The following is a 27,504-nucleotide window of genomic DNA, read 5'->3' as shown; positions in this document are numbered from 1 at the left end:
ACTATGATAGTTGAAATGTCTTCCCCACAAATAGTTTCTCCATTTTCGTACAAAGTGCACGATTGCACTAGCTTCCTTTACAACCGAACTGCACTTTTGTTAACTTTGATACAAAGCTCTTAAAATGAAAGCGACAAGCCTTCTATCCTGTGACAGAACCAGATGCATCTGTCACAATGGTAAAGGATAAAGAAGATTTACAGGGCTCATTGAAGTGTTTTATATAATTTTTTTTGTTTATTAAATGTATTTATTGTCTGTGCTGATGATGTAAAGACTCAAGAGCCTCCTCTTTTAAGATGATCGTTCTTAGTCTCTTTCATCCTCTAAATTACTAAATCCACCAAAATATTACCTTCTTGATGAGGAAAGGAGCGTCCACGTTGAGCTTACACCGACGCTCAGTGACTCTGATGGCTCCGTCGGGCGATGTCTTGTCTTCAGTGATCTCACAAGCCAGGACTACAGGGATCAACTTGCATGTTGGGAACCTCCTCTCATACGCCTGCAACAGAAAACACTCTTAGAGGATGTTGAAGAACTCTTCACTATCTAGCTTTTGATTGGAGATAACACATTACTAGAAACAAATTATTTCTTGGTGAAATATCCTCTGCATCACAGAATTTGAGCTAAAATGGTTGAAATTACCTAGCTCTATTAAGTTATGTTGTATTAGTAGTTTCTGACTACTAGACTGTGTTTTCAATCCAAGCTGGACAGATCATTAAAAACCATTAAAAAACACACAGGACACAAACAGCGAAAATATGTCAAATAGAGTCACTTTAGGCCCTAGTGATGAAATATACTATTAACAAATGTTTCATTCAAGGGATTAAAACAAAAATAAATTTTGTCATCATAAATAATCCTTTTGTTTTCATTGCAGAAGATACGATATATTTATCTCTAAACAAATTATTCAAATCAACACAATGTCGCCAGCAGAACAAAAGAATATCAATGTGTTTAAGGTGATGGCAATGCTGCAGTAGCAGTCGCAAAATCAGCAGTGAGCTTACTCCATCTAACTGCCAGCAAGCATGCGAGGCCCAACCTGACCTTATTGCATTCCACCAATCACACACGACATTGGCCCGAGCTTTTGTTATCGTTGTGATTTTCAACACAATCTTTTTGTGAGCAACTTTACTTGCTCTATTGCCATATAAAGCAGCGAGACCTGCCAAAAAACTTTTTAATAATGAACATAGTCTATTCAACACTCATGTCTAGATTGGTTTCTTATGTAAGACTTATTTGTTTGCCCAATGTACTTCAAACTGTAAGGCACTTATCTAAAAATTAAGATTAAAGACTCTCTAGATTAGGCCCGGTTCACACGAACGACATACCTAGCAGACTAGGCTTGGACTAGGTAAGCACTAGGTAAGCACGAGTGGGTAGCGGACCTCAGAATCACACCGGTTCACACGAGCGACATGTCCACGGACTAGGTGAAAATATCGAGATCAAAACCACTCGGTTCCATCACTGGTGCACAATGAGAACAAAGGTAAGAATGCGAGCTGCAGCTCGACTACCCGATCGCTCGTGTGAACGCTCCCATAAGGCTACATGTACTGCTACGCAGTTCGACTGGGCGACTGGGTAGTTGCCGCGACGGACTGTTAAGCGGGGCCCGACTAGGTTTTGGGACATCAAGCTCGAACACGACTAGCTAGTCGGCGTCCTAGGCTCGTGTGAACGGCTCCATTTGATCCTGTGGTCCGCTACCCAGTCGTGCTTACCTAGTGCTTACCTAGTCCAAGCCTAGTCTGCTAGGTTTGTCGTTCGTGTGAACCGGGCCTTATAATCATGATCAATCCTTTAAGACAGTGACACATAGGCTACCTATGTGAGTATTTTAAGCTGAATAGGAATGCAAGGTAAGTGTACCACGGAATGAGATGATCTGTGAAGCTCTGAATAAGGCTGTTTAGCCAAAACCCCCAAAAAAATGAAAGTCCAATGATCATGGGCAGTTGGGTCCAGTTTTGAATCATCCAGTAGCTTTTTCTCAGAAACAATCTAGCAGCCTTGTGATTGTTAGAAAAACATTATAACCACCCAGCTCATAGCGCTCAGCATTTTATAATATAAATTATTCTTTACGCCAGGTAAATAAACAACCTCTGTGTTGAAAATTTCCTTACACAAAAATCCAACTACATAAAACACACAATGACACCTGCGACTAAACTTGCAACACTTTTTGATGATAGAAATCAAGCATTTACTGTGGAAAAATATTGCAGAAAGTACTCAATGACACTACTTCCAGACACAATTTATTCTGTACAAAGATTGTGTAACTGTCCCATACACACATCTGATGACCCTGAAACAATTGATAACTGATAACTACTCTTAAAAGATGTACTATTTCCCTATTGTTGTTGTGCTCTGATAGGTTGTGTAATGCCTTTACCCCGTAAAAAACTGTTAAAAATTTGTGATAAGAAGTTTGTATGGACAGTAGAGTTATTGAGTTATGGAACAATTATTGATATAGAAAAGTTGTGAAGTAATATTACATTAGTTTGTATTACTTTATACATAAAATGTTTAAAAAAATCCGATTCCAAACTTTTACTGGGTGGAATACATTTGGGGTAAAACGTTTCTTTAGGGAGCTGTCATTTCCAAATAAAGCTTGCCTTGCAAAAATTTTTATTTGCAGTCATGTTAAAAACATCATAACGAAGAACAAGAATTGTATAATAATCCTGATATTGAAGTTATTTAATTCTGTTATGGATCAAAAGTGTCTAGTAATATAATAATAGGTCCTGATTTCACCATACAAGGTATATTGAGCCTAGACACAACAATTTTTTATCACAAATGTTACAGCTTTACAAAAATGAACAGAATTGATTTGTTAAGAATAATTTCTGACACTAAATAATAAAGAATGCATATTAAAATTCCAAAATATAATTTGAAACAAGTAAGCTTTAAGAACAGATGGTAAAAAAGTCAAATATTTCACAAAAGTGCAATTTCAAAGATAAATAATTCATAAGATTCTGCTGAGATTAAACCAATCTCAGATTTTAATTTTAATTCATCAATTTGTAGGATTTTCCTTTCAGATTACAATTTTCTGGCTTAAAAAATATAAAAGTGGCATACATGCACACTCTTCTCCTAAGATCCGTAGGATAAATGTTATAACTTTTATGATGTTTTCCAAATTTCTTATACAAATAAACCCAAGATTGTTCAATAGTTGGAACAGAACTATGCCAGGTTCAATAATTAAAAGGAATTTGGTTTAAATTACTGCTAGGCAATATCTTACAAAGTTATTGCAAAGTACAGTAGAACCTTGATAACAAGACTCTCATGGGGATTATAAAATTAGTCTGGTTATTAAGGTTGACTTCTTATTGAAGTTTGCAATAACATGTGATTAGAGGTAAAATAAATTCAAGGGGATTTGAAAAATACACTTGTTATCAAGAGTGACTTGTTATCGAGGGTCTTCTTATCGAGGTTTCACTGTATACGTTTTTACATGTAAAACTATCTACACTAAATTAAAATGTTAAAGTTATAAAACTCTAAACTAGATTCAATAAGGAGTGTATTTAGTAGACTCAGAAAATCAAGATTGACTTAATTAACTAAAAATAAAGATAATATAGGATTGCAAAAATATTTTACAAAGAATTTTTTTCTAACTTTGGCTTAGGAGTGCTGATAGCAGGTGATTATTATTATTCGCCATCACACTCTATTATTCTATGCTCTATTGTCTGACAAACAAACATCACACAGCAAATGAAAGAAGGAATATTCAACAGATTCTTGGCCTCAACTCATTTATTGCTATCAATATAAAAACTCATACGACAGTTGGCATTATTGATAACAAACAGCCCATAAAGAAACAGATAGTAACTAACTAAGTGCAACAAACAAATATCATTAGACTCAACTTCAGTGGCAATCAAAAACTATCGTGATAGGAAAACTTGACTCATTTGGAGACTCATTGAGCACGTGATAAGTTCCGCAAAGTTGCCACTGCAAACTTTTCCGAGTAGGCGGATTTCCTAATATAATTGTTTCATGAAAACAACCCATATTGTAAACTGATTATGTAGGCCTACTTTTAGGTTTGTAAGTTGTTGTTTATACATAGCAAGATCATCATTGATTTGTGTTATCTTATGTGAATAACAAACAAGTTGTTGGTTTTAGCTAATTTCCCTAAAGGGAAGTAGCTATTAGGTGGCACGGAAAGACCCAGGACCAATTTACTTTTTTCATTGAGTTTTAATTGTCCCCCCCCCCCCAACTTTTTCTACATTTTTTCAAATATCAATCCCAGACCACTTCCAAACATTGTTTGGTAGTAAGTACTTTATTTCGACAAAGTGGTCATTTCCGGTCGTCATCTTGGATCCGCCATATTGGATGCGAAATATTTTTTTTCAAATGTAAAGGTGGGGTTGTGACCCATTATTTCGAATTAGATTGTTACCGTGATTACAATGCCACAAACCGTTTTTAAAAATCTTGATTCATTCCAAAGTTATGAGGGCTTTTTAAAACATTATTTTTAGCCCATTTTAACATTGTGCATTTACAAACTAAGACCATAATCTCAAAATAGTGCTAGATAAAGATAAGTATACACTACCAGTCATTGTCGACCTATTTTCACTTGGTTATGACCGATGTATTTTTTTCGGCCGCCATCTTGGATCCGCCATTTTGAAATATGATAAATTATTATAAATATGAAGGGGTGTTGTGACCCATCATTTCGGATTACTCTTTTAAGCTGAACTCAATTCCATGATTCGTTTTTCATTTTCATATTTTGATTTTGAAATATTCACATTTTTTACCAAAAAAAATCAATATTTCATAAATAAAACTTGATAACAAAAAATAGATTGTGTCATTGAGTTTAGCTTTTAGATTTATTTTTATCAAATTTGGCAAACGCTGCAGCTGGGGTGTTTCACAGTCCTTGTCTGCAATTAGCTTAGTATAAAATAAATTAATTTGTCAAGTTTTATCAAAATCTTACTAATATTATAAATGTGAAAGTTTGTGTGTTTGTTTGTTTGTTTGAAGTTCAATCACACATTAACTACTGAACGGATTGGATTGAAATTTGGCATGATGGTAGCTCACATTCCCAATTAACATAAAGGCATATTCTTATCTCAAAACTCCTTTCGGGCTCCGCCCCAGTGGCTCTGTAGTTCCCCATGTTAACCTTATGACTATTCATATTTAAAGGGAATTAAAGAATTTAGTCAGCTGTTTCAACTAAACCAGTTGGTTCTGTGATATGCAAAAGCATTAGAAGTTATAAGATTTACCAACAGGGTGCAGCACTATATATTTTTTTGCATTTATGAAAACAGCTAATTTGAAATAAGCAGCAACAATAGACTGTGATACGCAATGAGAACTAACTGTCAAAGTAGGATAGATGTTTTGAATGTCATGAATAATTTGTGATATTTTGCGAATTTTTTTATAATTTATTTTTCTCTATTGTTTAGGTGAAGTGGTAGAACAATATGTCTATGGTAGATGTGTAATACTATAGAATACTGTAAATTTAAAGAAGCAAATTTTATCAAACTGTCCTCCCTCATTGCAAACTCAAAGCTTGAGTATAACTGCAATAAGCATTTTATACTTATATGCCAACCCCGTACGAAGGACAGGTACTCTGCTAGTATATCCATAAACAAGCAAACTACAACAATTTACTTATTCTCCATAAGAATATCATGGAAATTTTAAGTTAACAATTATTATACAAACTTTTTTGCTCTTCAAAATAGTTTGGAGAGAAATTACAAAATGTTATGTTTTGAGGGTCAAAAATGGGAAATGCTAATTTTTACCCCAAAACCCGTTCCCCTGGTCCAATCATACTGGACCCGGGAACGGCCTACACCTATAAGCCAAATTTCATCAAACTCAGACAAAAATTACCCAAGTTCACATTTACGGACACATATCTTATATAAATCTGTGCCCTGGTGTTCACAGATATTCTTTTTAACTGATGGCCTTCAAAATGAGGTGTCACTTGATGGGGCTTTAAATTTTGAAAATGTTGAGCTGTCCCCAAAATACCTCATTTAGGGTCTCAGGCAAAATTGTCATACCAACCAAAAAGTACTTTTTAGTTTCTTGTTACAATGATAATGAGTTTAGTTTCCCTGGTACAACCCGTGAAAACGTTAATAGGGGATATTGGTGTATATTTTTACATGGGGTCTCTCAGGCTGATGAAAAATAATAACGCCCGCCATTCTTTAATGGGTTGAGGTAGAGACCTCTAGTTTTCACCGATATTTTCTTTTAAGCTAATGGCCTTTAAAAGGAGGTGTCACTTGATAGGGCTATACATTTAAAATTTGTGAGTCACCCCCAAAATAACCCATTTTGGGTTTTCGGAAGACATTGGGATACCAACAAAAAAGCGCACTTTTAAGCCATACAGAGGTGTGAAGTTTGGTTTTCCCGATACAACGCATTAAGAAGTTAATAGGGGGGTACCATATTTTTGCCCAACCTGTATAATCTTGTGACTGTACCTAACTACCTGTAAATTATTTCTTTGAGTTTAATTTCAAAAACATGCTTTGTAATTATTTACTTTTTTGTTTACCTTTTCTTTCTTATGATGTTATATTTTTTATTGATGTAATAAATCTTATAAAAAGTCATTATGGTATTCATTTATCACTGCACAACCTCAATAACCACAGTACAAAACCTTGATTATTTTTGTAATAACCTACACCAAAATCCCACAGAAGCCACTTTCAGTCTTTAATTACAATGAAGAAGAAATATAGCATGAAAACAGCCAAAAACCAGTTCTGGAATCTGGTTTGGCATTGTTGATGGGTTGCGTCATCCCAAGTTACATAATGTGGAAATGCAAACAACACATAAACAAATAAAATTTATAATACAGTGATTTGACACTCTCAATAAAGAAACAGTGTATAATATCAAAATCAGAACATAGTAATGTATTACACTATGCTACTACTGTATTCATTAAACCAAGTCTATACAATTATGTGTTAAGCTCTTTCATTGCTACTAGTGTACATGTTGCTCGAATTCGAGCAATTGCAAAGTATTACAGGAGTTATTTAAAAACGAATAACAGTCATATTTACAATTAATTTAAAAGAGTTAACTCAAATATTACCGGTGTGTAACTCAGACCATGTTTATCTTCGTTATTGATAAACCTAAAGCATTCCGGTCGGTTTTCTCCTTCTCAAAATGTCTCGCTGTACAGGCAACACAGGTTATTGATAGAGGGCCGATTGAGAACGAAAAGTCGTTTTGGGGTAGTGTTAGGGCGCATTTGTAACCTAATAGTTGAGATTGTCCAGGGTCAGGTGCTGACTGTGATGAGTTAGGCCTATTACGCGCCACTGTTCTGTAGCTGCGGTCGTTATCACGATTACGCCTCCTTTCTATGTTTCGTTGTCGTCGCGTCAGAGGCATTTAACAGGAAAAAACAACAAATAAACAGATTATAGCTACACAAAACAACGATAAATGCACAAATTTAAGTTACAATCGTGCTAACACGATCCGTCATAGCGATACAAAACAACGATAAATACACAAATTTAAGATACTGTACAACCATTCTAACACGATTCGTCTTGGGGGTTATGTTTACACAAACTCAAATAGTAAATAAATGTACTCAATGCGTTTCATTGAATTGAATAATAAATAACAGCAATTAAATTATACAGCTGATCAAAATGTAAACAATTATGTTCTCCATAAGGATAACATGGGAACTTTCAAAGCCACTGGGGCAGAGCCCAAGGGACTTTTTCAAAAATGTAAGGCCAGTTTGCAAATCTACGCGACACGCTCTTTCCAATCAGACGTCAACGGATAAAATCGGTTAGGAAATGGCGGAGGAGTTCAACCGACAAAGTTTCATGTAGCGTATTAATTATATAGATACTTGATAAGGTAGAAAACCCAAAATCCACATTAATGTTTTTACTTCCAACAACAAACAAAAACAAGAATGTGGTCAAAATAACTTCTAATCAAGTTAAATCATAAAGTGAAATCATTGTAAGCGATTGTGAAATCCATTAAGTGATCCCCTACATAACTGTGACAAAGACTCATGGGAGACTAGAATAGGATCCTTTAGTGATCCTTGTAACATCAATCATGAGGACATTTTTGATCCCCACAAAAACTGAAACAAGTTAATAAGCGAGGATTACTATTCAAGTTTTCTATATCTTAGATTCACAAGAGTTTTCCTCCTCCTAAGTACTCACTAAACCTTTATTTGAAAAAAAAATATTAGAATGAGGAATAAATCTGACATGTTTAAGAAAATATTTTTGTAAAAATCAAATCAGTCAAATGAGCCTATTAGCTTACACCGCAGGTTTGTTGCGGCTGGTTTTTTTTTATCTGTTCGGTTACAATATCCCTACAGTTTAAAAACTGTTAAACTGTAAAGGACAGTATGTAAAGGAAGTCAGAAATTTAGTACCAGCTGGAGTGTTGTTAAGGCAGCTAGAGGAGGTACAAGGCCAATGGCAAGGTGGTTGTGTATTGTGTCAGTGGTTGTTATGGCTAGATAGTAGTTGGAAGTAATGTGTCCAGCAGGAGTGTTGTGATGTCAGCTAGAGGAGGTACAAGGCCATTGGCAAGGTGGTTGTGTATTGTGTCAGTGGTTGTTATGGCTAGATAGTAGTTGGAAGTAATGTGTCCAGCAGGAGTGTTGTGATGTCAGCTAGAGGAGGTACAAGGCCAATGGCAAGGTGGTTGTGTATTGTGTCAGTGGTTGTTATGGCTAGATAGTAGTTGGAAGTAATGTGTCCAGCAGGAGTGTTGTGATGTCAGCTAGAGGAGGTACATGGTTAATGGCAAGGTGGGTGTGTGTTGTGTCAGTGGTTGGTTATGGCTAGATAGTAGTTGGAAGTAATGTGTCCAGCAGGAGTGTTGTGATGTCAGCTAGAGGAGGTACATGGTTAATGGCAAGGTGGGTGTGTGTTGTGTCAGTGGTTGGTTATGGCTAGATAGTAGTTGGAAGTAATGTGTCCAGCAGGAGTGTTTTGATGTCAGCTAGAGGAGGTACATAGTTAATGGCAAGGTGGGTGTGTGTTGTGTCAGTGGTTGGTTATGGTTGGTCATGGCTGGTTAGTTGTTGGAAGTTATATAGTAACAGCAGGAGTGTTATGTCAGTTACATTAGTCATTAGTTAGAAGGTCATTGACATGGTGGTTGTGTGTTGTGTCAGTGGTTGGTTATGGTTGGTCTTGGCTGGTTAGTTGTTGGAAGTAATGTAATAACTGCAGGAATGTTGTTATGTCAGCTAGAGGAGTTACAAGGTTAATGGCAAGGTGGTTGTGTGTTGTGTCAGTGGTTGGAGGTTGGCACCAGCATACTGACTGGCAAAACACACACAGTCACATCACCTGTGTAAACTCTAATAGTCGAAAACAACCTTTGTTTACACAATATAGAGACCTGACTCTGGTAGGAAAGATATTTTAGTCCTGTACCATATTCAGGTGAAAATATGTGTACCACAATGTTACCATAATCAAATATCATGTATTTGTGTTGGCAATATGAGTAATAAGGTGATATTTTAAATGAAGGAGCTCATGACTATTTGGATGATTTAATATCACGCCACACCGCATCCCATGCGGCCATCAGGGTGGTTATAATGTAAAACCACTATTTTTATTCAAAATAACCTGTCTCCTGAGCACAGTTTGAGTCCATGATCAATCATTGAATTACAAAACAAATATATATTTAATAATAATCCTACAGCCTAAACAATGTTTGCAAACAAAACCGTTTTTTTCAACCTCAAACTTCAAAATAAAAGTATCACCAATCAATGGACAAGAATTGTAAAGGAGTTAAATACAATTTCAAAGATAATTTTTACTTGAGAACATCATATACCTATGAATACCACTGCCTTTAATAATAAAGTATTGGGTCCTTGTCTGAAGTGATAAATTACTGATATTTTATGAAAGTATGTTCAATGGGTACCGGTACCTTAGTTAGTCAATAGTGGTTAGTGTCTTGGAATTGGGTGTAAGAGGAACACCCAGCTGATTCCCAGCATATCCACAAGATTTTAGCGATTTTTGAATGTTTTCTATTAAGAAGTTTGGAGGTACTTTAGTTGAAAATGCCACTAGCACAAAAAAAATTAATGTTTTCCTCTAATATTTTACCATAGACAAAACATACTCCCTTAGTAGATTTCTCATCCTTATGGAACAGCTGAAGACGATTTTATTGTTAGTTCGGTACGGTCTACTGGAGAAATCGTTTTTTGTTCACAATTTGTTTCTTGTTATTTCAGTAATTTAAAACCTCGTTTAACCAAATAAAACGATCTAATCATAAACAATACCTCATCTACTAGTTACCGGTATATGACCAAACAATAAAGCCGAAATCAAAAAATTAACCCTCAAATAATGGAATCAAAATTTTGTCGACACTAGCACCCAGTGTCACCGTACATGAACTAAACACGAAAAACGAGCTTCAAAATTTACAATGGGATGAGAAGTCTACTTGTGTTCAAAAGATTCAAAAGCTTTATTCACCATTCAATACAAAATGTACAATAGGCTTTGTCTCATACATTAAATAACTTAACTGCTAAAATAAATAAATAAAATCATTCCAAATGGCAAAGGGTGTTGGTTAGTCTATGATTTTACAGATACTTTAGTGAGAAAGAAATAGAATCCCTACAAAAGATTAGCCACCCTACCTAAATTAGGAGTTAATTTAAAGTTACAAACGTAATTTAAATGTGACTGCAGTTTGACTTGACCTTGGAGTTTGCTTATCATTGGGATCATTAGTAATGCTATTATTGTAATGGGAAGAAATGTCATTTAACATGCCTAATCAGCATGAGGCATATTTGCAGTCATTTGACACATTATAATTACTGTATGTTCATATTATATGAACTGTTATTATCATTGCTATGTCACTTGGTTTTCAACCAAATTTTTTGCTTGATTTATATTTTTGCTATGGTTAATATTTCATCAAATATCATGTTACTCTTTCTTTGTTGTCAAACTCTTAAAGAAAAGTGGCAACACTTTCATGATAAAAACCAATGGAGTTTTGTGACTGATCTTCTACAACTTTGGATCTTTCATCTCAATGTAAATAATTTTGTTTTGATTTTGTGTGGTAGGTGATATAGCTAGGCTAAGAGAAAACAAGTTTTATAGTACAGCAGTCAAAAGTTGCCACGTGTTTGAACATTTTGCTGTGTTTTGTTTACACTTTACTTACTTACTTTCCGTGTCCGGAAATCAGACTTCGCTTTTCCAAAAATTAGCTACCGATATGGCTTTGTCATTCGCATGTAAAAGATCATCTAATGTGCAAGACTGGTCTAGGCGTGGGCAGATCAGCAGATGGCCAGGATCCTGAATAGCACCACACGCGCACAAGATGTTTTCTTCGTCTGGTAAGAGACCCCATTTCTGCATGTTTGTCTTGCATTTTGGTACCTCGACCCTAATTCGATTTAGGGTCTTCCACACCGTGTAATAAAGGCCTCCACCAGGAGCCAGTTCCTCCCTGACTGGTATAGGAGGGTTAGTCAACGTGGCTTCCCACCTTGCCACCCGATTGCTTGAGAGTGATCCATCCAGAACTCGTGTCCGTGATAAGAAGCTCTTTCTGGACCGAAGCCGTCGCTCTGCAGGTTCGTGGCCGTGTAATGGGTGACGAGGGTCTGTCTCTTGCTTAGTCCTTTCTGCGTCGGCAGCGACATCAAGTCGGATTGATGGAGGGGCGATCCCTATGATAGGATAGAGTTTGTGTACTGGGGTTGGTTTCAAACACCCAGTTACAATCTGAGCCATGTCATTGACTGCAATGTCAACCTTTTTTGCATGTGACGATGCATTCCATACTGGTGCAGCGTACTCCGCAGCCGACACACTGAGCGCTAAAGCTGAGGTTCTGAGGACATTAGGGTTAGCACCCCAGCATCTGCTGGTGAGCTTCCTGATGATATTATTCCTCGCTGAACAATGCGCCTTAAATGCCAGTGTGCGGTCCAGTATGACACCAAGATATTTGGGTGTAGGACAATGCTGAAGACGGTCTCCCCGCCACCTCACATTCAACTCACGGCCTGCTTCTCTATTGTTTAGGTCAAAGGCACAAACTTGGGTCTTAGCAGGGTTCGGCTTGAGGTGATTTGCGTCATAGTACTGGGAAAGTTCATTTAGAGTCATAGTCAGCTTCTGTTCCACCTCTTCAAAACTCCTACCTTGTGCCGCTACCGCCGTATCATCGGCATATATATACTGACGTGTAGCGTTTGGCAACGGTTGGTCGTTAGTGTAAATGTTATAAAGAGCTGGGGCTAATACGCTACCCTGAGGCAATCCATTTCTTTGATTCCTCCATCTACTTTTCTTGCCTTGAAGGGACACGAAAAACCGCCTGTTATGAAGAAAAGTGCCTATCATTGAAGTCAGCTGATAGTCTTTGGTAATACTGTACACTTTTCCCAAGAGTCTTCGATGGTTTACGGTATCGTAGGCAGCTGTTAAATCTACAAAAGCGACACCCGTGATCTGTTTTCTCTCAAACCCATCCTCAATGTGCTGGGTCAGGTTTAAAACTTGGCCACAACAAGACTTGCCTGACGAAAGCCTGCCTGTTGTGGAATGATCTTTTGTTCCAGAAAATCGCAGATTCGATTGAGTATCAGACGTTCTAATATTTTATATGGGTGGCATTAGAGAGAAACAGGTCGAAAGTTCTTAGGATCGTTTGGATCTTTCCCAGGTTTGAGCAGTTACACGAGCTTTCCTCGATGCCTTTGGTATATGCATTTGGCTTACGCACATGTTCATGAGGCTCAACAACCATTGCATGGCATTCTTACCTAGGTTCTTTAGTTGTTCGACTCTGATCTCATCAATACCTGGAGCTCTATTAGTCTTTAAGCTGGTAATGACTGCAGTTAGCTCGGACGTGGTGAATGGTTCTTCCAGGAAGTGATTCTCACTTGCCACATCACGCACAACAGGCTCCTGGTATTTCCTTCCATAGGTTTTGCCATTTAAAAAAAGGTTGGTAGCGGCTTGATCGGCAGTAACTGTTGTAAAGTTGACTTTTGGTTTTGTCGCATCTCTATTTATGTTCTTGAGGAACTTCCAGGCCCGTCTGCTGTTCACCTGCATATCTAAACTCTCCACAAGATCACGCCACTTAGTTTTGCGATTTTCGGCAATGACTGACATAAGCTCTTCACCTGCTACAACCGTACCGGACCGGAGCTATTACCGTAGTACTCGTGGTAAGACCTGGACCCGGAACCGATTTACTTTTTTGTTTTGAGGTCCCTAGAGTCCAAAAACACCATTCCTTCAAATTCATATATATATTTATAATGTATATGTGTCCGTTAGAGCGATAACTCGAGCAAAAATGATCCGATTTTGCTGAAATTCGGTACAAACGTGTAAACCTACATTGAAACAAGTTGCGATGCAGCATGATCGGACTATGGGAACTGGTGTTTACGGGGTAAAAATTGTTTTTCCAATTTTTGACAAAAAAATTTGCAAATTCTTTCCAAACCATATTGTAGAGCTTAAAAAAACAAATAATTTAGTATATTGAAGCGTTAGCATGCACCTAATAGTTACGGAGAAAATCCCAAAATATTGTAAATATAAAATCCCCATGTTATTCTTATGGAGAATAAGTTGGCCTAAACAGTTGTAGTTTGCTTGTTTATGAACAAAATTTTTATTAAATTTGGAAAATGCATTTATTTGTTACTAAACTATTAACATTTTACAACAACAAAAAAACACTTTTATACCCTTGCTGTTGCAGCAAACCTAAGTACTCCTCAAAACTAATCTATATATTTAATACGCGACATGAAACTTTGTGAACAATAAGGCTTTTTTGTTTTAAGATTTAACCCCACATATTATATACAGTACCAAAATGTTCGTCTAGGTGTGTAGATGTGCAAACAGGCTTTAGATTTTTGAAATATATTTTTTTAAGGGCGTGGGCTGCCCTCAAAGTTCCTTCCATAAGGATAACATTGTGATTAATTACAATGTTACTAGTGGCTTGTAGGGGCAGTAGCCCCTATGTATATATTGTAGTAATTATTTTGTACAAATTATTAGTCCCATGGGTTACCCTACCTTGATTATCGTTTAACATTATTGTATATTATAATATGTATAATAGTTATTACATACCTGCATAATGCATTTTGAGGTCTGCTCTGTTAAAAATAAAAATTACAAAGGATTTTTCATGCGGTGTGTTTATAGTATAAACTTTCTAATCATAATACAACTAAGGATAATTTTCAATGATAATCTTCATGACTATTAATTAAATGTATATACATTTCTTTGAATATAGACAAATTCACTTAGATAAAATACATGGAGATAAATTTTTCAAATAAATGCCAATTTTTGTGAAAATTTTCCTTGTAAACTTAAACGGCATATTAGGATCTGTGGATATTAGTATTATTTTTGGCATGGAAAATACGTTTCCTTTGCATACTCCAGTAATTACTACTAACTTTACACTTTTTCCAGTAATACCTAACACAACCAATCGTACTCCATTAACTAATCCAGACCCTAGCTTCATATTTCTAATGAGCATCACTATTGAACCAACTTTTAAAACTAATTTGTGTGGTGGCATTCCAGATCGTGCAATTAAATTAATATAGTCAATTGGTAGGTTCAACCTCTCTTAAGGGTTAGTATACATATTACAGTGAATATTACATATTACCATATGCTTTAAATAAAGTTAAACCACATGTTTTAATGTAAACAAAGCAAACATGACCTAGATTCCCATGTTATTTAAATGTGAATTATTTTATTCTGTCACAACCTTTTGGTGCATAATTAAGAAAAATGAATAATTTTCCCCAAAATTTCATGCCCAGACCTTTAAAATGAGACCCCTCCCAGCTTTCTACGCCCTCCGGTTCGCTCACAATTTCATTGTAAAATTTTGGGCTTACGGAATTAGATATATAGATTATATTTTGAAACAGATGTCAATACATTAGTTTAAAAAAATTAAATCCCAGCTGTTTTGTTTGGTTTTGAAAATTAGATCGTACAACTCTGCGCTCGCAATCGTCAGCACTCGAGCTAAAATTGAAGAACATAACTGTGGTGGGCCTTTCATGTATGAGGTGCACGACACAATTTATCACTCAATTGGCACCTTACAACCGTCAGAAGGGGAGCATCACACATATGCCCAAATTTATATCTACGAACGTCGAAACCGCTGTTCAAGAAAGAATGTCAAACAAAGCTAATGGCACACTGAACTCATGCACATTTTGACTCAACATTTGGTTGATATTAATCCATATGCGCAAGTTTTCAGCATGATGAGCTCCGTCCTGCAAAATACTCCTACTGAACAGCAAAAAGAACTTAGAATGCATATAGTCAACGATCGAGCTCAAGACCAACGCCGATACAACGAAACAACTTCTAACGACGTTGCTATAATATCCTAATTTATTATTCGTGCGAATTCGCACGGGTTCACCTAGTTCTATTTAAATAGGGAATAAATTTGATATTTTTAAGGAGACATTTTAGTGTAAATCCAATCAGGCGAATGGAAATTCGCTTAATCTGCAGGTTTGCTGCGGCAGGGGTATTTTTAGGGAATAAGTTATTACCGTAGTACTCATGGTAAGACCTGGACACGGGACCGATTTTTTTTTTTCGTTTTGAGGTCCCTAGAGGCCAAAAACACCATCCGTTCAAATTCATACATATATATATATTTATTTATTTATATATATATATAGATATATATATATATGTCCGTCAGCACAATAACTCGAGCAAAAATGATCTGACTTTGATGAAATCTGGTACAATCGTGCAAACCTACGTTAATTCGAACGAGTTCGCGATCCAGCATGATCGGACCATGGGAACGGGGGTTTACGGGGGGTTTTATGGGGTAAAAATAGGTTTTTCCCATTTTTGACCCAAAAAACTTAAAATTTAGCAATTTCTTTCAAACCCATTTTGTAGAGCTTAAAAAAACAAATAATTTAGTATATTGAAGCGTTATTATGCGCCTAATGGTTACGGAGAAAATTCCAAAAAATTGTAAATTTAAAATTCCCACGTTATTCTTATGGAGAATAAGTAAATAGTAAACTGTTGTAGTTTGCTTGTTTATAAACATATTTTGATCAAATTTGGAAAATGTTTTTATTTCTTACTAACTATTAACATTTTACAAAAAAAAAACTGTTTTACCCTCCCTGATGCAGCAAACCTAAGTACTTGTTAAACTAATTCTATTTAAATCGGGAATAAATGTTATATTTTTAAGTAGACATTTCAGTGTAAATCCAATCAGTCAAATGGAAATTCGCTCAGTCTGCAGGTTTGCTGCGGCGGGGGTATTTTGTAACATAGACTATAGAGTATAACCATATACAAATAGAATAAATATAGACTGTCAAAGGAAGGTTCCGGCGCCAGGCCCAGTTCTAGGAATTTTTCAGAGTTAAGCGAACACCCGAATCAGCGCCACTTAGAATCCCCCCCCCCCCAAACCCATGAACATAACTTAACCGTATTTGTAAATTTTTTCCCAATAATTTTGGGAAGAAATTTTTTTATAAGTTTAGGTAGAAGAATACTAACTTGCAATAAAAGGCTGTTTATTATTCACAGAAATGTGACATTTATACACTTTTACTCATCATATAAACTATAGCAAAACCAAGGACACACTAAAAAAACAGGCCGTAATGTAATGCTCGTCAAGCATGACGTCACGATAGAAGATGGCAATGACGTAATGTTTGCCGTTTGTGATCAGCTGCTTGTTTTAATCTTTCCTTGGAAAATAAATAAATAAATACCTACGTCATTGCCGTCTTCTATCGTGACTTCTTTGGGCTGACTGGACTCGCCACCAGATGATTTCTACAAAAGTCTACTCATTGATTTGGCTTTTTTTTCTTCCTCTTCCAAATTCGCCTTACGCTTTCTATGACAAGTGCCAGACGGTTTCTTTTTTTCTGCCATTGTTTTCATAGTTTCGGCTCGCAATATGTTTTACTCATTAATTAATATATCATAATTAATTAATACGCTAATTATAAATTAAACTTAAAACACTCGTAATAATTCGCTTATCAACAATCATGAATCATCAAATCAATGCCAATACGATACTGATACGGTATAGGCCTACTACGTATACAACTAAAAGAGTGCAATACAACGTAGTGCTCTGCTCTAGGATCAGAGGCAGAAAGGAGTGAAAGAAAGGGGAAGTTTCTTGTTGTGACAAGTGGCGCTGCGCGCTCGCTTATCTTGATCATGAGTCATGAAATGAAACCCATAGGTGCCGCGCTGGCGCTGACGCTGCCGACTGCCGAGCGTCAGCTCAGTTCAAATCGAAACTGCAAATGGCATTGAGTCCTTGAGTTGTAGTGCTGTACAAAATATACAAAATTTTCAAGTCCTGGTGGTACAAACAGAATAAATGCCTTTATTGTGGTACTTTGAATACTTGAACTCCGAGCAAAAATAAACAAAATTACGTTGTTCACGTAATAATAAAATGTTCCGTTGGCGCCAAGGCGCCACTTTTTCGTGGCGCCATATGCGGCCGCGTAGTTCGCGTATGGGCTAAACCGGCCCTGTCCGGCGCCCACCGATAGGAGTGCCGTGTAGTTATGGCGCATACCGTTGCAGGTGAGGAGCGCAGGAGCCGTATGCTACCAGCAGACACTCAGCGGAGTGCATCGTAACTACACAGCACTCCTAGCGGTGAGCGCCGGAACATATGCTAACCGCAGCACTGCTGCCGGTCTATGTTTATTCTATTTGTCTATGGTATAACATTCTATGATAATTACACCAAAATTTCAAAACATTTGGCCCAGTGTGAATGATAAATATGCAATTTATTTGAATAGGTAAAACAAATTATGGGAGTAAACAAAGTGTATCAGAAAATGTTGAAAGAGGAATAGAATAAGAGTCTTGGGAAGAGATTACTCAACTGCCACACACCTTATCTGTTTTTTTTTAACAACAGGAATAATATTATCTTAAATGGAAAAACATTATTGAAAGGAAAGTTTATCAGTTATTAGTGTTATAATGTTTTACATCAGTAGTAAACAAAAAATCAGGAAATATCCACCACAAGCTGTGCAAGGTCAAAAATATCTGCAGGCAAATAATTACTGCAATTATGTCAGGCGATCAAACTATAAATAAGATATATGCATGAAGGAAAGCTTGAAAAATACATTCTTTTACGGTACCTTTAAAGTAATTTAAAGTCCCAATGATTTTTAAATTAATTAAGTGCATATTTTGAACAATTAATTGAGTTATTTTGGTATATACTAGAACTGTAATGCAATGGATTTCTTTTGACACGTCACACATTGTGGGTCTTGGCATCACGCTAAATGTGTAAAAGTGGGTGTCAAACAATTTTCCGACTTACAAAAGATTGAAAACATTGTTCGCTGGTTTTGTGGGGAATGTGACACGAAGGTCAAGGACCATATAGCAGCACAGGTGAATACTCAAGACTATATTGCTCTTGGAAGAAATACCCGATCTAAAAGTTTACGTAAGTTCTTTTCAAAAATTAGAACTATCATTAGACAAGAAACTGAACATACTTATTAAGCAGAGCATTAAAACAAAAGCAAGGATTAATCAAATCTTAAATCTTATTAAACCAGACGGGTATCCTGCACAAACAGGCACATTTGAAAACAGCTTGTACATCTACTGACGTCACCATCACTGGAGAAGATGAACTTGAAGAAACTCAATCCCAGTTGGTCGAAGAAGTCGACAATGAAAATTCAGTGACAGTGGCTAGCCAAAATCACAAAAAAGAAGACACAAGAAGTAGTGGACTGGATCAGAAACACCGGAATGACACTGAAACGCACACAACTAGCGGAATTGCGGAACTTACTGAACAAATTGAAACAACTGAAACCGAGAGGTTAGTGTTAGAGGGAGTTGGAGTTAAAGAAGTTGGAATCGGAAGTGAGGTTAATAATGGTGAAGATAATTACCAAATTACCGGCACAAGTACTATTTTTGAGGCGAATAATCAATATTCCAGTGTGCTAAAATTTTTTAAAAATCCCAAAACAAGTACGGAATTGTAGCATGTTCCCATAATGTAAAGAACGGAAAGTAAATAAAAGAAACGTCTTATAACACTTAAAACATATATTTACGCTTATACTGTTACTCACAAGACGGTAAATATACAAAAACGATGGTAAGTGGTGATCAATTTCGATTGGACACTCCAATCATCATCAGACCCAATAGGCGAATGACAAGAATCTTGAATGGCGTCCCTACTTATACCCTATTGGCTACCGGAAGCACCGGCCAATACATTTTTATAAGTACAACTGGAATCAAAATGTATTTGTTCATTAATCAACTTATTTCTATCTTTACATTTTTCCTTATAAATATACAATTCCTCCCAAGCATTCATTACATATCCTTTCTTACAATTCTTTAAAATATCTAGACTATCCTCCATTTTTCCTAGTGAGTGCCCATTTTGTAACAGGTGTTGTGCGACATTTGATCTTTCCGGTTTGTTGTTCCTCCACGCAGATATGTGGTTTTTGAAGCGGTTTACGAAGTTCACAGTCTGTCCAATGTAGAAGCTATCACAATCGTTACAATTGATTTTATAGATGCCCGAAGTGTCAAATTTGTTAAAATCTTCTATTTTTGGATGCAGTATTTTACTCATGGTGTTCTGAGTCCTGTAGGCTATTGAAACTCCGTATTTCTTGAATCTGTTAGCAGTCCTTTGTGTTGTAGTCCCCGTGTAGCTAAATGTGATATATCTGGTGCTTTCCTCTTTTATCTCTTCTAATGTTGTTCTGCTGTTTAGTGTATTCTGTCTATCGATTTTTCTCCTCGTCTTCCTTGCGATGTCCTCTATCGTCTTGGTTCGAAATCCATTCACTTGGGCGATCTTCTTAATGGTGTCCAGTTCTTTTTTCCTATTGGCTTGGCTAAGTGGGATCTTATAGGCTCGGTACAGCATAGATCTAAAGGCTGCGGTCTTGTGGATTGTCGGATGGATAGACTTGTTGTTGATTGTAGTGTCCGTTTGCGTAGGTTTCCTGTAGATGTCAAACTCTATCTTGCTCTCTTTTCTCTCTAATGTGAGGTCCAGGAAGTTGATCTTTTTGTTTTCTTCAAACTCGTTGGTAAAGGTGAGGTTTGGGTGGTGGCTGTTTAGTGTCTGCATCATCGTTTCATGCTCCTGCTCCTGGGCTTGTCTGAAGATAACAAGAATGTCGTCTACATATCTAACATACAGTTTTACATCATGATTCTTTCTTAAATTCATTAACATTTCTTTTTCCTGGTGCTGTAAAAATATTTCTGACAAAATTGCCGAAAGTGGACTTCCCATACCTAAACCATCTGTTTGTTCGTAAAATCTATTGTTAAATCTAAAATAATTTTGCTTCAAAACAGTCACAAGCAATTTTACAATCTGATTGACATATTCATCGTCTAAACTATTCTGCAAAAGCCTACATTTAACAAGATCTACAGTTTCTGATACAGGTATGTTTGTGTACAGATTTGCGATATCAAATAGTTTTGGTCTGGTTACAAAACTGTTGTTTTGTAACTACCATCTAGGCCTACTTCTGAAGAAGCCTCTGAAAGAGGCGAAATATTAAGTAAATTATGTGTGTGATTTTATGTGTTCTTTGACTCATCTGCAACCTTTCATCAGGTGAGTTAGCTGTGTCCTCTCCATCCTATATTTATTTATTTAATCCAAGCTAAATGCTTTTTCCTAAAAACAAAAAAGATAGTAAACATTACTTTTGCATACAGCACATTCTTTATGTGTAGTTAACAATGTAATGATGAATTTTCACAGGTGATAAACATATTACAAAGACAGATCTGTTCACAGTATTGTAGCGAAAATGTTACTTTACTACCTAGATAAAAGTTACTATATCATAGCTGGGAGAGCACACAGCACATGTGAGTTATTTGCAGACTACTCGTTATGGAAGCCCTTCATGGCTATAATGCCACTGACATGACTGTTATCTTGGTTTCAGGTCAATGTTGTCAACAAAGTCCATCAAATGAAAACAATCCAAGCCTGGCAGGATTTTTACTAAAATATTTCCTAAAATTGTCAGATTTAATCTAAATAACATTAATTTTAGTGAGTACTGTAGGTTTTCTGCTGCAGGGAAGATATTGAAGTGTGTTTTTTTTATTGCAATGTTGATAGCTTAGTACTAAATAAAAAAAATTCTAAATTTGGTAAAAATTATAACGGTTAATTTATTCTCCATTAGAAAAACATGGAAATTTTCAATTTACATTTCTTTTTTATTATCTCCGTAACCGTTGGGCATGTACAACACTTCAATATACAAATTTTTTTTGTAAGCTCTAGAAAATGGTTTGGAGAGAAATTATGAAACTTAGTGTTTATAGGGTAAAAAATGGGAAAAATCAATGTTTACCCCACAAAACCCCCCATAAACCCCCGCTCCCATAGTCCGATCATGCTAGTTCTCAAACTCGTTCAAATAAACGTAGGCTTAGGCCTACACATTTGCACCAAATTTCATCAAAATCAGACCATTTTTGCTCAAGTTATCGCGCTAACGGACACACACACACACATATATAGGCCTATGTATTTATTTATTTATTTAATATTCCTTTTATCAATAAATAAAAAATAAATGGTAGGCCTATTGTGTCAACGCAAACAACACATAAGCCAACACTGGCTCACCTTCAGTGTATGATGGACCCTCGAGGTTAGACAAAGCCAAACAGATGTTATGATATCAAAAATTGTTGCACGACCTAACTTAATTTTAAGTTTAATTGGTTCGATAACCATAAGGTAAAAAAGCTACCAAACCATTGGAATAAAAAAAATTGAACTAAAATGTGTTCTCAACTGTGTTTAAAATTCTATGAATCCACCACACCTACAAAATTAAACTACATAATAGTTATTTGTGTAACTAGTGAGCAAAGTGGCACTTTGCTGCACACGAGAGCAAAAGGAATGATCTCGAGTGCAGCAAAGGCCTTTTGCACTCGTGTTACACATTATATTATTCCTACAGCCACTATAAAGCATATTAATAATTAGTCTTTCGAACACTATACAACACGTTTTTAGGTTCAGCTGGCAACAAATATAGGTGCCCTAGAGAAAGTTGTTACCGGTCCGCATCACTCCGCTATTTTTTCCTCGGCAAGCAATGTGCTCCGCGACTTGAGAAAATAGTTCCGTATGTTTTTGTATTTTGAAGTGGTTTCCGCGTCTAAAAACTGCTTTAAAGGTATTTTCTTGTTTATTAAGATTGTATGAATGTTTTAAAAACGTTTAAAAGAAAAGTCCAGAAAGTTCAGAAATACCGAAACTATACCCTAAACACGAAATGACAGGTTAAATCGTAGTTATAATAGTCAAATCAGCTGCTCATAGTATTATTATCTTTAAGTGTTGCCAACCTATTTCCAAGCGTACACGGATTACGTGCATAATAGAACCACGCTGTTTTGTGTTGTTTCGTTGGAATCCTGATGTGCGCCAAAGTATAAACCGTACGACAAAGTAAAAATATGCAGCAATTAGCAGCTTTCTATACTATAAACAGTACAAGGAAAAAACTTATAGTTTTTAGAAAGAATCAATAATCCTGGGAACCGTTAACTTATTTTTATTTTGAGATGATATTTTAACTACTTAAGGTTATTTTCAAATCACTTTGAAAAGTAACTACTTAAAATAATTATGAAGAATTTCCAAATAAAACATGGATAATCTTTCTTTTCTGTATACTACAGTAATATACTTTTAAAATGACACCAAGAAAATGCTACTACACATACAACGCACATTTTTAAAATGGTGAATAGTTTTCGGTTCAATTTTTACGAACTAAGCGCACCGAATAGTCGGATTAACAAGATTAGGGACTAGAGTAATGGCATGCAAATCAAATCCAGGAGAGAAAATGATGTAACATGCATGCTTTCTAGCTCAGTAAATAGACCATTACAGTACAGATTTGCTTTGGCTTTCAAATAGGCTACATCTGTTTTATGTTACACAGTATTTTTTTGGCGATTTTGTTAATTGGTTAGGCTACTGGATATATTTTATATGTGTGGGAAGTAAGAAAAATTGAATACAGTATTAAACTTATTTTGAGGAAAAAATATGAGCATTAAGCTTCTATACCTCGTATACAGGGCCACTGTAATTGCTAAAAACAATTCAATGCTTCTTGAAAATATGCTGCTGACTTTTTTTAAAGCATAGAACACCTTCGGGACCTTCAGGATCACATCTCCAAATATGGGTTGAAGTCCAAGCATTTCGTTGGATATATAGGTAGCAGAATTTCAGTTTAAGAAACAAAACCCTCCAATAAACTTAGTAAGAGACTCCATGCTTTTTACAAGGCAGCAGCAAGGACGTAAAGACGAAGTAGCCTATTGAGTGAGGTACAATATGATAAGTAAAAATATGTTCTTTTGCGCATACCCCAGTAAGAAATTTATTAAATTAAGTCAAGCGTTCAAGCTAAGCTAAGCTAACCTCCTAACCCAACCTACTCTCAACTTTCAAAATCCCATTTGGTGACAGAAAAGACATGTGAGGAAGATAGGTCAGACTATGCAGGTCTGTGACTGTATTAAGTTGGAGTCAAATATAAAAAGCTGTTTTCTCTCCACAGTTCACATACGGACTCTACCAAATTACCATTAAAATCCAGAAAAAACACTTCAAATTACTATTTCAAAAATGCAAGCATTTTTTAAAAAGTAATTTGAAGTGTTTTGTTCAGGATTTCAATTTTACAAAAACAGTCTGTAGGCAACATAAACTAACAACTCGATACATTATAACCTAAACTTTACCTTCCTAATCTAACGTAACTTCAAAACACTTATTGCAGTCACCAATTCACATACAGCACGACCTACCACCCTGACATGCCTTAATAAGAACTACATGTAATTAGTCCGTACCAGTCCATCTATATCTCCATAATGTGACGAAATTCCTGAGAACATTAAGTTATTTGACTACAGAATCACTTGAAATGTTATCCATCCTATCTTGTTTATTGTGTTGTTAAGTATGTTTTTACGGCGATATCTTGAGAAATATTCATCAGCGGTGAAAAATAATGGTATATTTGGATTCAAGAGGGAAAAAACTATAAAGTAAGATATCAAAATTAAAAATTCTTTTGGAGGCACCTATACGGAATAAATACTCACTAATTAGCCTAAGTAAAATGAAAATTTTTATTTTACAGAAATTGTTTTGCATCAGAGTTGATAAAAACAGTTCTTAACTTATTTCTATTGGAACTAATTCTTCATTTAATGTTATAGATTCACATTATTTGTAGCTAAATGTTGCAAAGTTAATAGCAAACTTATATTTGTTCGCTGCACGTGCAGTTCTCACACTCATTGTTGGTTGAGGAAGCTTATATAGTCTTAAATTATTACTAGGCCTATTCATTACTGTATTGTATAGGAAACAAATATAATCAGTTGGGGTACATTTGAACAACATGCTTACCAGAGGAAAACATGGTGTTCAAATGTACCCCTCAGACTCTTGTTCAAATCTACCCCACTAGGCACCATTTTGCAAAAAGTTAAATTATGTTTTCTTGAATTGTAATTTATCAATGCGAAATGCATAATTGTATCTAAATATGTGTATAAGCCATAAGGTAAATGGATCAAACTTATCTGTAATGTAGTTTTTCTATGGAAAATTTACAAATCCCTACCGGTACTGCTAAAAAAGTTTTCTTGTGGTCCTCTAAAACTTCTTTTCCCAACAACAAACTAAGAACTGATCAGAAATGGAGGGAGATAAATGCAACCTGTTGTCCTATTTGAGGGCTACATTTTACAGCTGGTTCAATGGCCTGCGAGTATAAAAATGACAGCCAATTTAAATATAACTCAAATGTAAATGTTGTGGTCTAAGATTGCAATTAGGGGAACTTTTTACTGAATGGATTAAGTTTTATCCCTCATACCAAACCACGAATAAACACGGCAATGCCAAATAAGTTTAAGTTAGGCCTACTCACTTTTCAAGATAAACAATTAAATTTTAGTCACACTACACATTTTAAGTTACTGTTGTTAAATTAGCTGTCAAATGATGATACTTAAATTGGTGTAGGCCTAATTGCCGTTGATAAATAGGCCTAAATAAAAACAAAAAAATTGAAAACTGCAATCCAGCCAATCACGCAGAAAATAAATTATTTAATTAATTTACTCTCACTGTTCAAGATCAAAATTATTTTGTCGTTTTAGCTTAATTCAGTTGGTTAATTTTTTTAAGTTTAGCCTAACTTAAATTGTTGTTTGTTAAGTTATTCTGCGTGTTCAGCAGCTTGTTAGTGATAGAGAAAGAAGGTATAATTTAACTTATTTAATAATAAACTAGTTGCTCTGCCCGTGCTTCGCTACGGGGTGAGAATGCAGAAAAGAATAATTCGGTTTTACTTATAAGATAACTGTAATATACTATGAGAAACAGTTACAACACACTTAAGTTACCAGGAAACATAAAGGCAAAAGCTCAATCCTGCTTATTGATTATTTAAATTAGGATCTCTTAATGTATTACAGTTAGTTACTATCATTTTGTATAGTGTATAGCATTTAAAATATATGCAAAAGTATAATTCATTGACCACATGGCACCAAGAAACAATTCTCCTTGTAAACAAATTAAATTAAATAGCAGAAAAGCATTTCTGACAACAGCTGTAGTTTCAAAACAATGTTTTTTCCCATGTTAATCCTATGGAGAAATACGAAACTTTAAAGGGCCCCCATGCTCTCTAATTATTTCCCTAAAAAGAAAGTTTCCTGCACAACTTCACGTTACGCTCTTTCCAATGACACCAAAAACATGTCAATCGATTCAGTAGTTTCGGAGGAGTAATTGTCACAAAAAACCTGCTTGTGTATTAAATAAGCACGGTATAGATACCTACTGTAGATTAAAACTACCGAATTGAAAATATTGATTAATAATCGATATTTTTAAATATAGGTTACCAAACTAACTTATTTTAAAATAAAACTAAGTATCATAACCTAACCTAACCAACCAAACTTGCTGATGGTGAAAAAATTGCATGAAGGTTTACTTATCGAATCGATAATTTTAATCGATATTAGCATAGCCCAGTTAAGAAACTGTACCCAAATTTTTTTTTAACTTAGGCCTAATTATAGGCTATAGGAAAATGGTAAGTGTGCAATGACAAAATAAGTTGAACTGACCTAACCCAAAAACACCAACACCAAGTAAACATATGGTTCAAACGAATCACATATTGTCTTGGAGATAATGTTAGCCTCGGATTTCCATCAGAGAGGGAATTTGTATATAATGAACATGGACATCTTGTGAAGCAAGGTTACGATATAATGTTACCAATAAATTCGATTAACTTAAGTGGAAAGGGTAGGCTAGAAGACACGTAATTTTGGTGTAGGAGTAGGAGATCAAATCTTTTAAAGTGGGGCAATCGTTGAATCGTAACCAATCATTGAGTAAAGTTAATAGCTCAACATAGTCAGTTAATCGAATATAATTCCATACGTACCTTCATAACAAGTTCAAATGGATATTTGTAGACCCTGACGGGGGATGTATAATTTTGAACCATTTTTATAGTTTTTTGACACACACGCACTAAAATTCACAGAAACTTACAAACCTGGCACCATGGCTAAAAGTAAATTACAATTTTACGACACAGCACGACAGCAGCCGACTAAATTAAACAACAAAATTTAAAATAACCAGAACAATCCGATCGGACAATTTCTGCTATTTTTGACAGCCCTGTTACTTCCGCTGAGGTTGACAGATGAACTGAACTGAGCGAGCGTAGCCGTCCGTAGCCGAACGTAACCTAGCAGCAACAGCAACAGCAACTAGCGCAGCACTCAGCAGTGTTGCCACACTCACACAGCTCCGGAAGAAATCACTCCTCACAAGCATAAAAATCCCGCTTTCCCTCACTAATCCGCGGTCCGCGCACAATACATTTAACGTATTTTTCTCCAGTATTCGTGCGTTTAACATGGTTTAACCATTTACCATTTACCATCCAAAGTCCTCGCCACTATCCAAGGAAAGGGGAGTCGTCATCTTCTTCATCTCTTCAAATTTCTTCACTCCTTGTCTGTAGAGTGATAGTTGAAAAAGTAACATTGAAGAGTAGGCTGTGACAAGTCCTCAAAAAACTTGGAAACCAGCCTA

At 35.8% G+C, this 27,504-nt stretch overlaps 1 protein-coding gene across 2 annotated transcripts in view; it reads right to left on the bottom strand.

The window, feature by feature from the left end:
* The window catches only part of LOC129004993 (protein real-time), a 107,853-nt gene extending 80,731 nt beyond the window's left edge, over nt 1-27,122 (bottom strand). For both annotated transcript variants that reach the window (XM_054433732.1, XM_054433742.1), the window contains exons 1-2: nt 26,843-27,122; nt 356-505 (exon numbers count right to left, since the gene is read on the bottom strand). In XM_054433732.1, the coding sequence (XP_054289707.1) occupies nt 356-505; nt 26,843-26,905 (213 nt within the window). In that variant the 5' untranslated portion in view covers nt 26,906-27,122. The remainder of the gene's footprint in view (nt 1-355; nt 506-26,842) is intronic.
* Nucleotides 27,123-27,504: the final 382 nt, after the last annotated feature.

This window comes from Macrosteles quadrilineatus, unplaced genomic scaffold (genome assembly GCF_028750875.1).
Source record: "Macrosteles quadrilineatus isolate MER2022 unplaced genomic scaffold, UCM_ALF_1.0 Scaffold_1__1_contigs__length_201487025, whole genome shotgun sequence".
NCBI classification, from domain to species: domain Eukaryota; kingdom Metazoa; phylum Arthropoda; class Insecta; order Hemiptera; family Cicadellidae; genus Macrosteles; species Macrosteles quadrilineatus.
The sequence above is the reverse complement of the archived record's forward strand: the minus strand, read 5'-3'. Positions and strand labels throughout refer to the sequence as shown.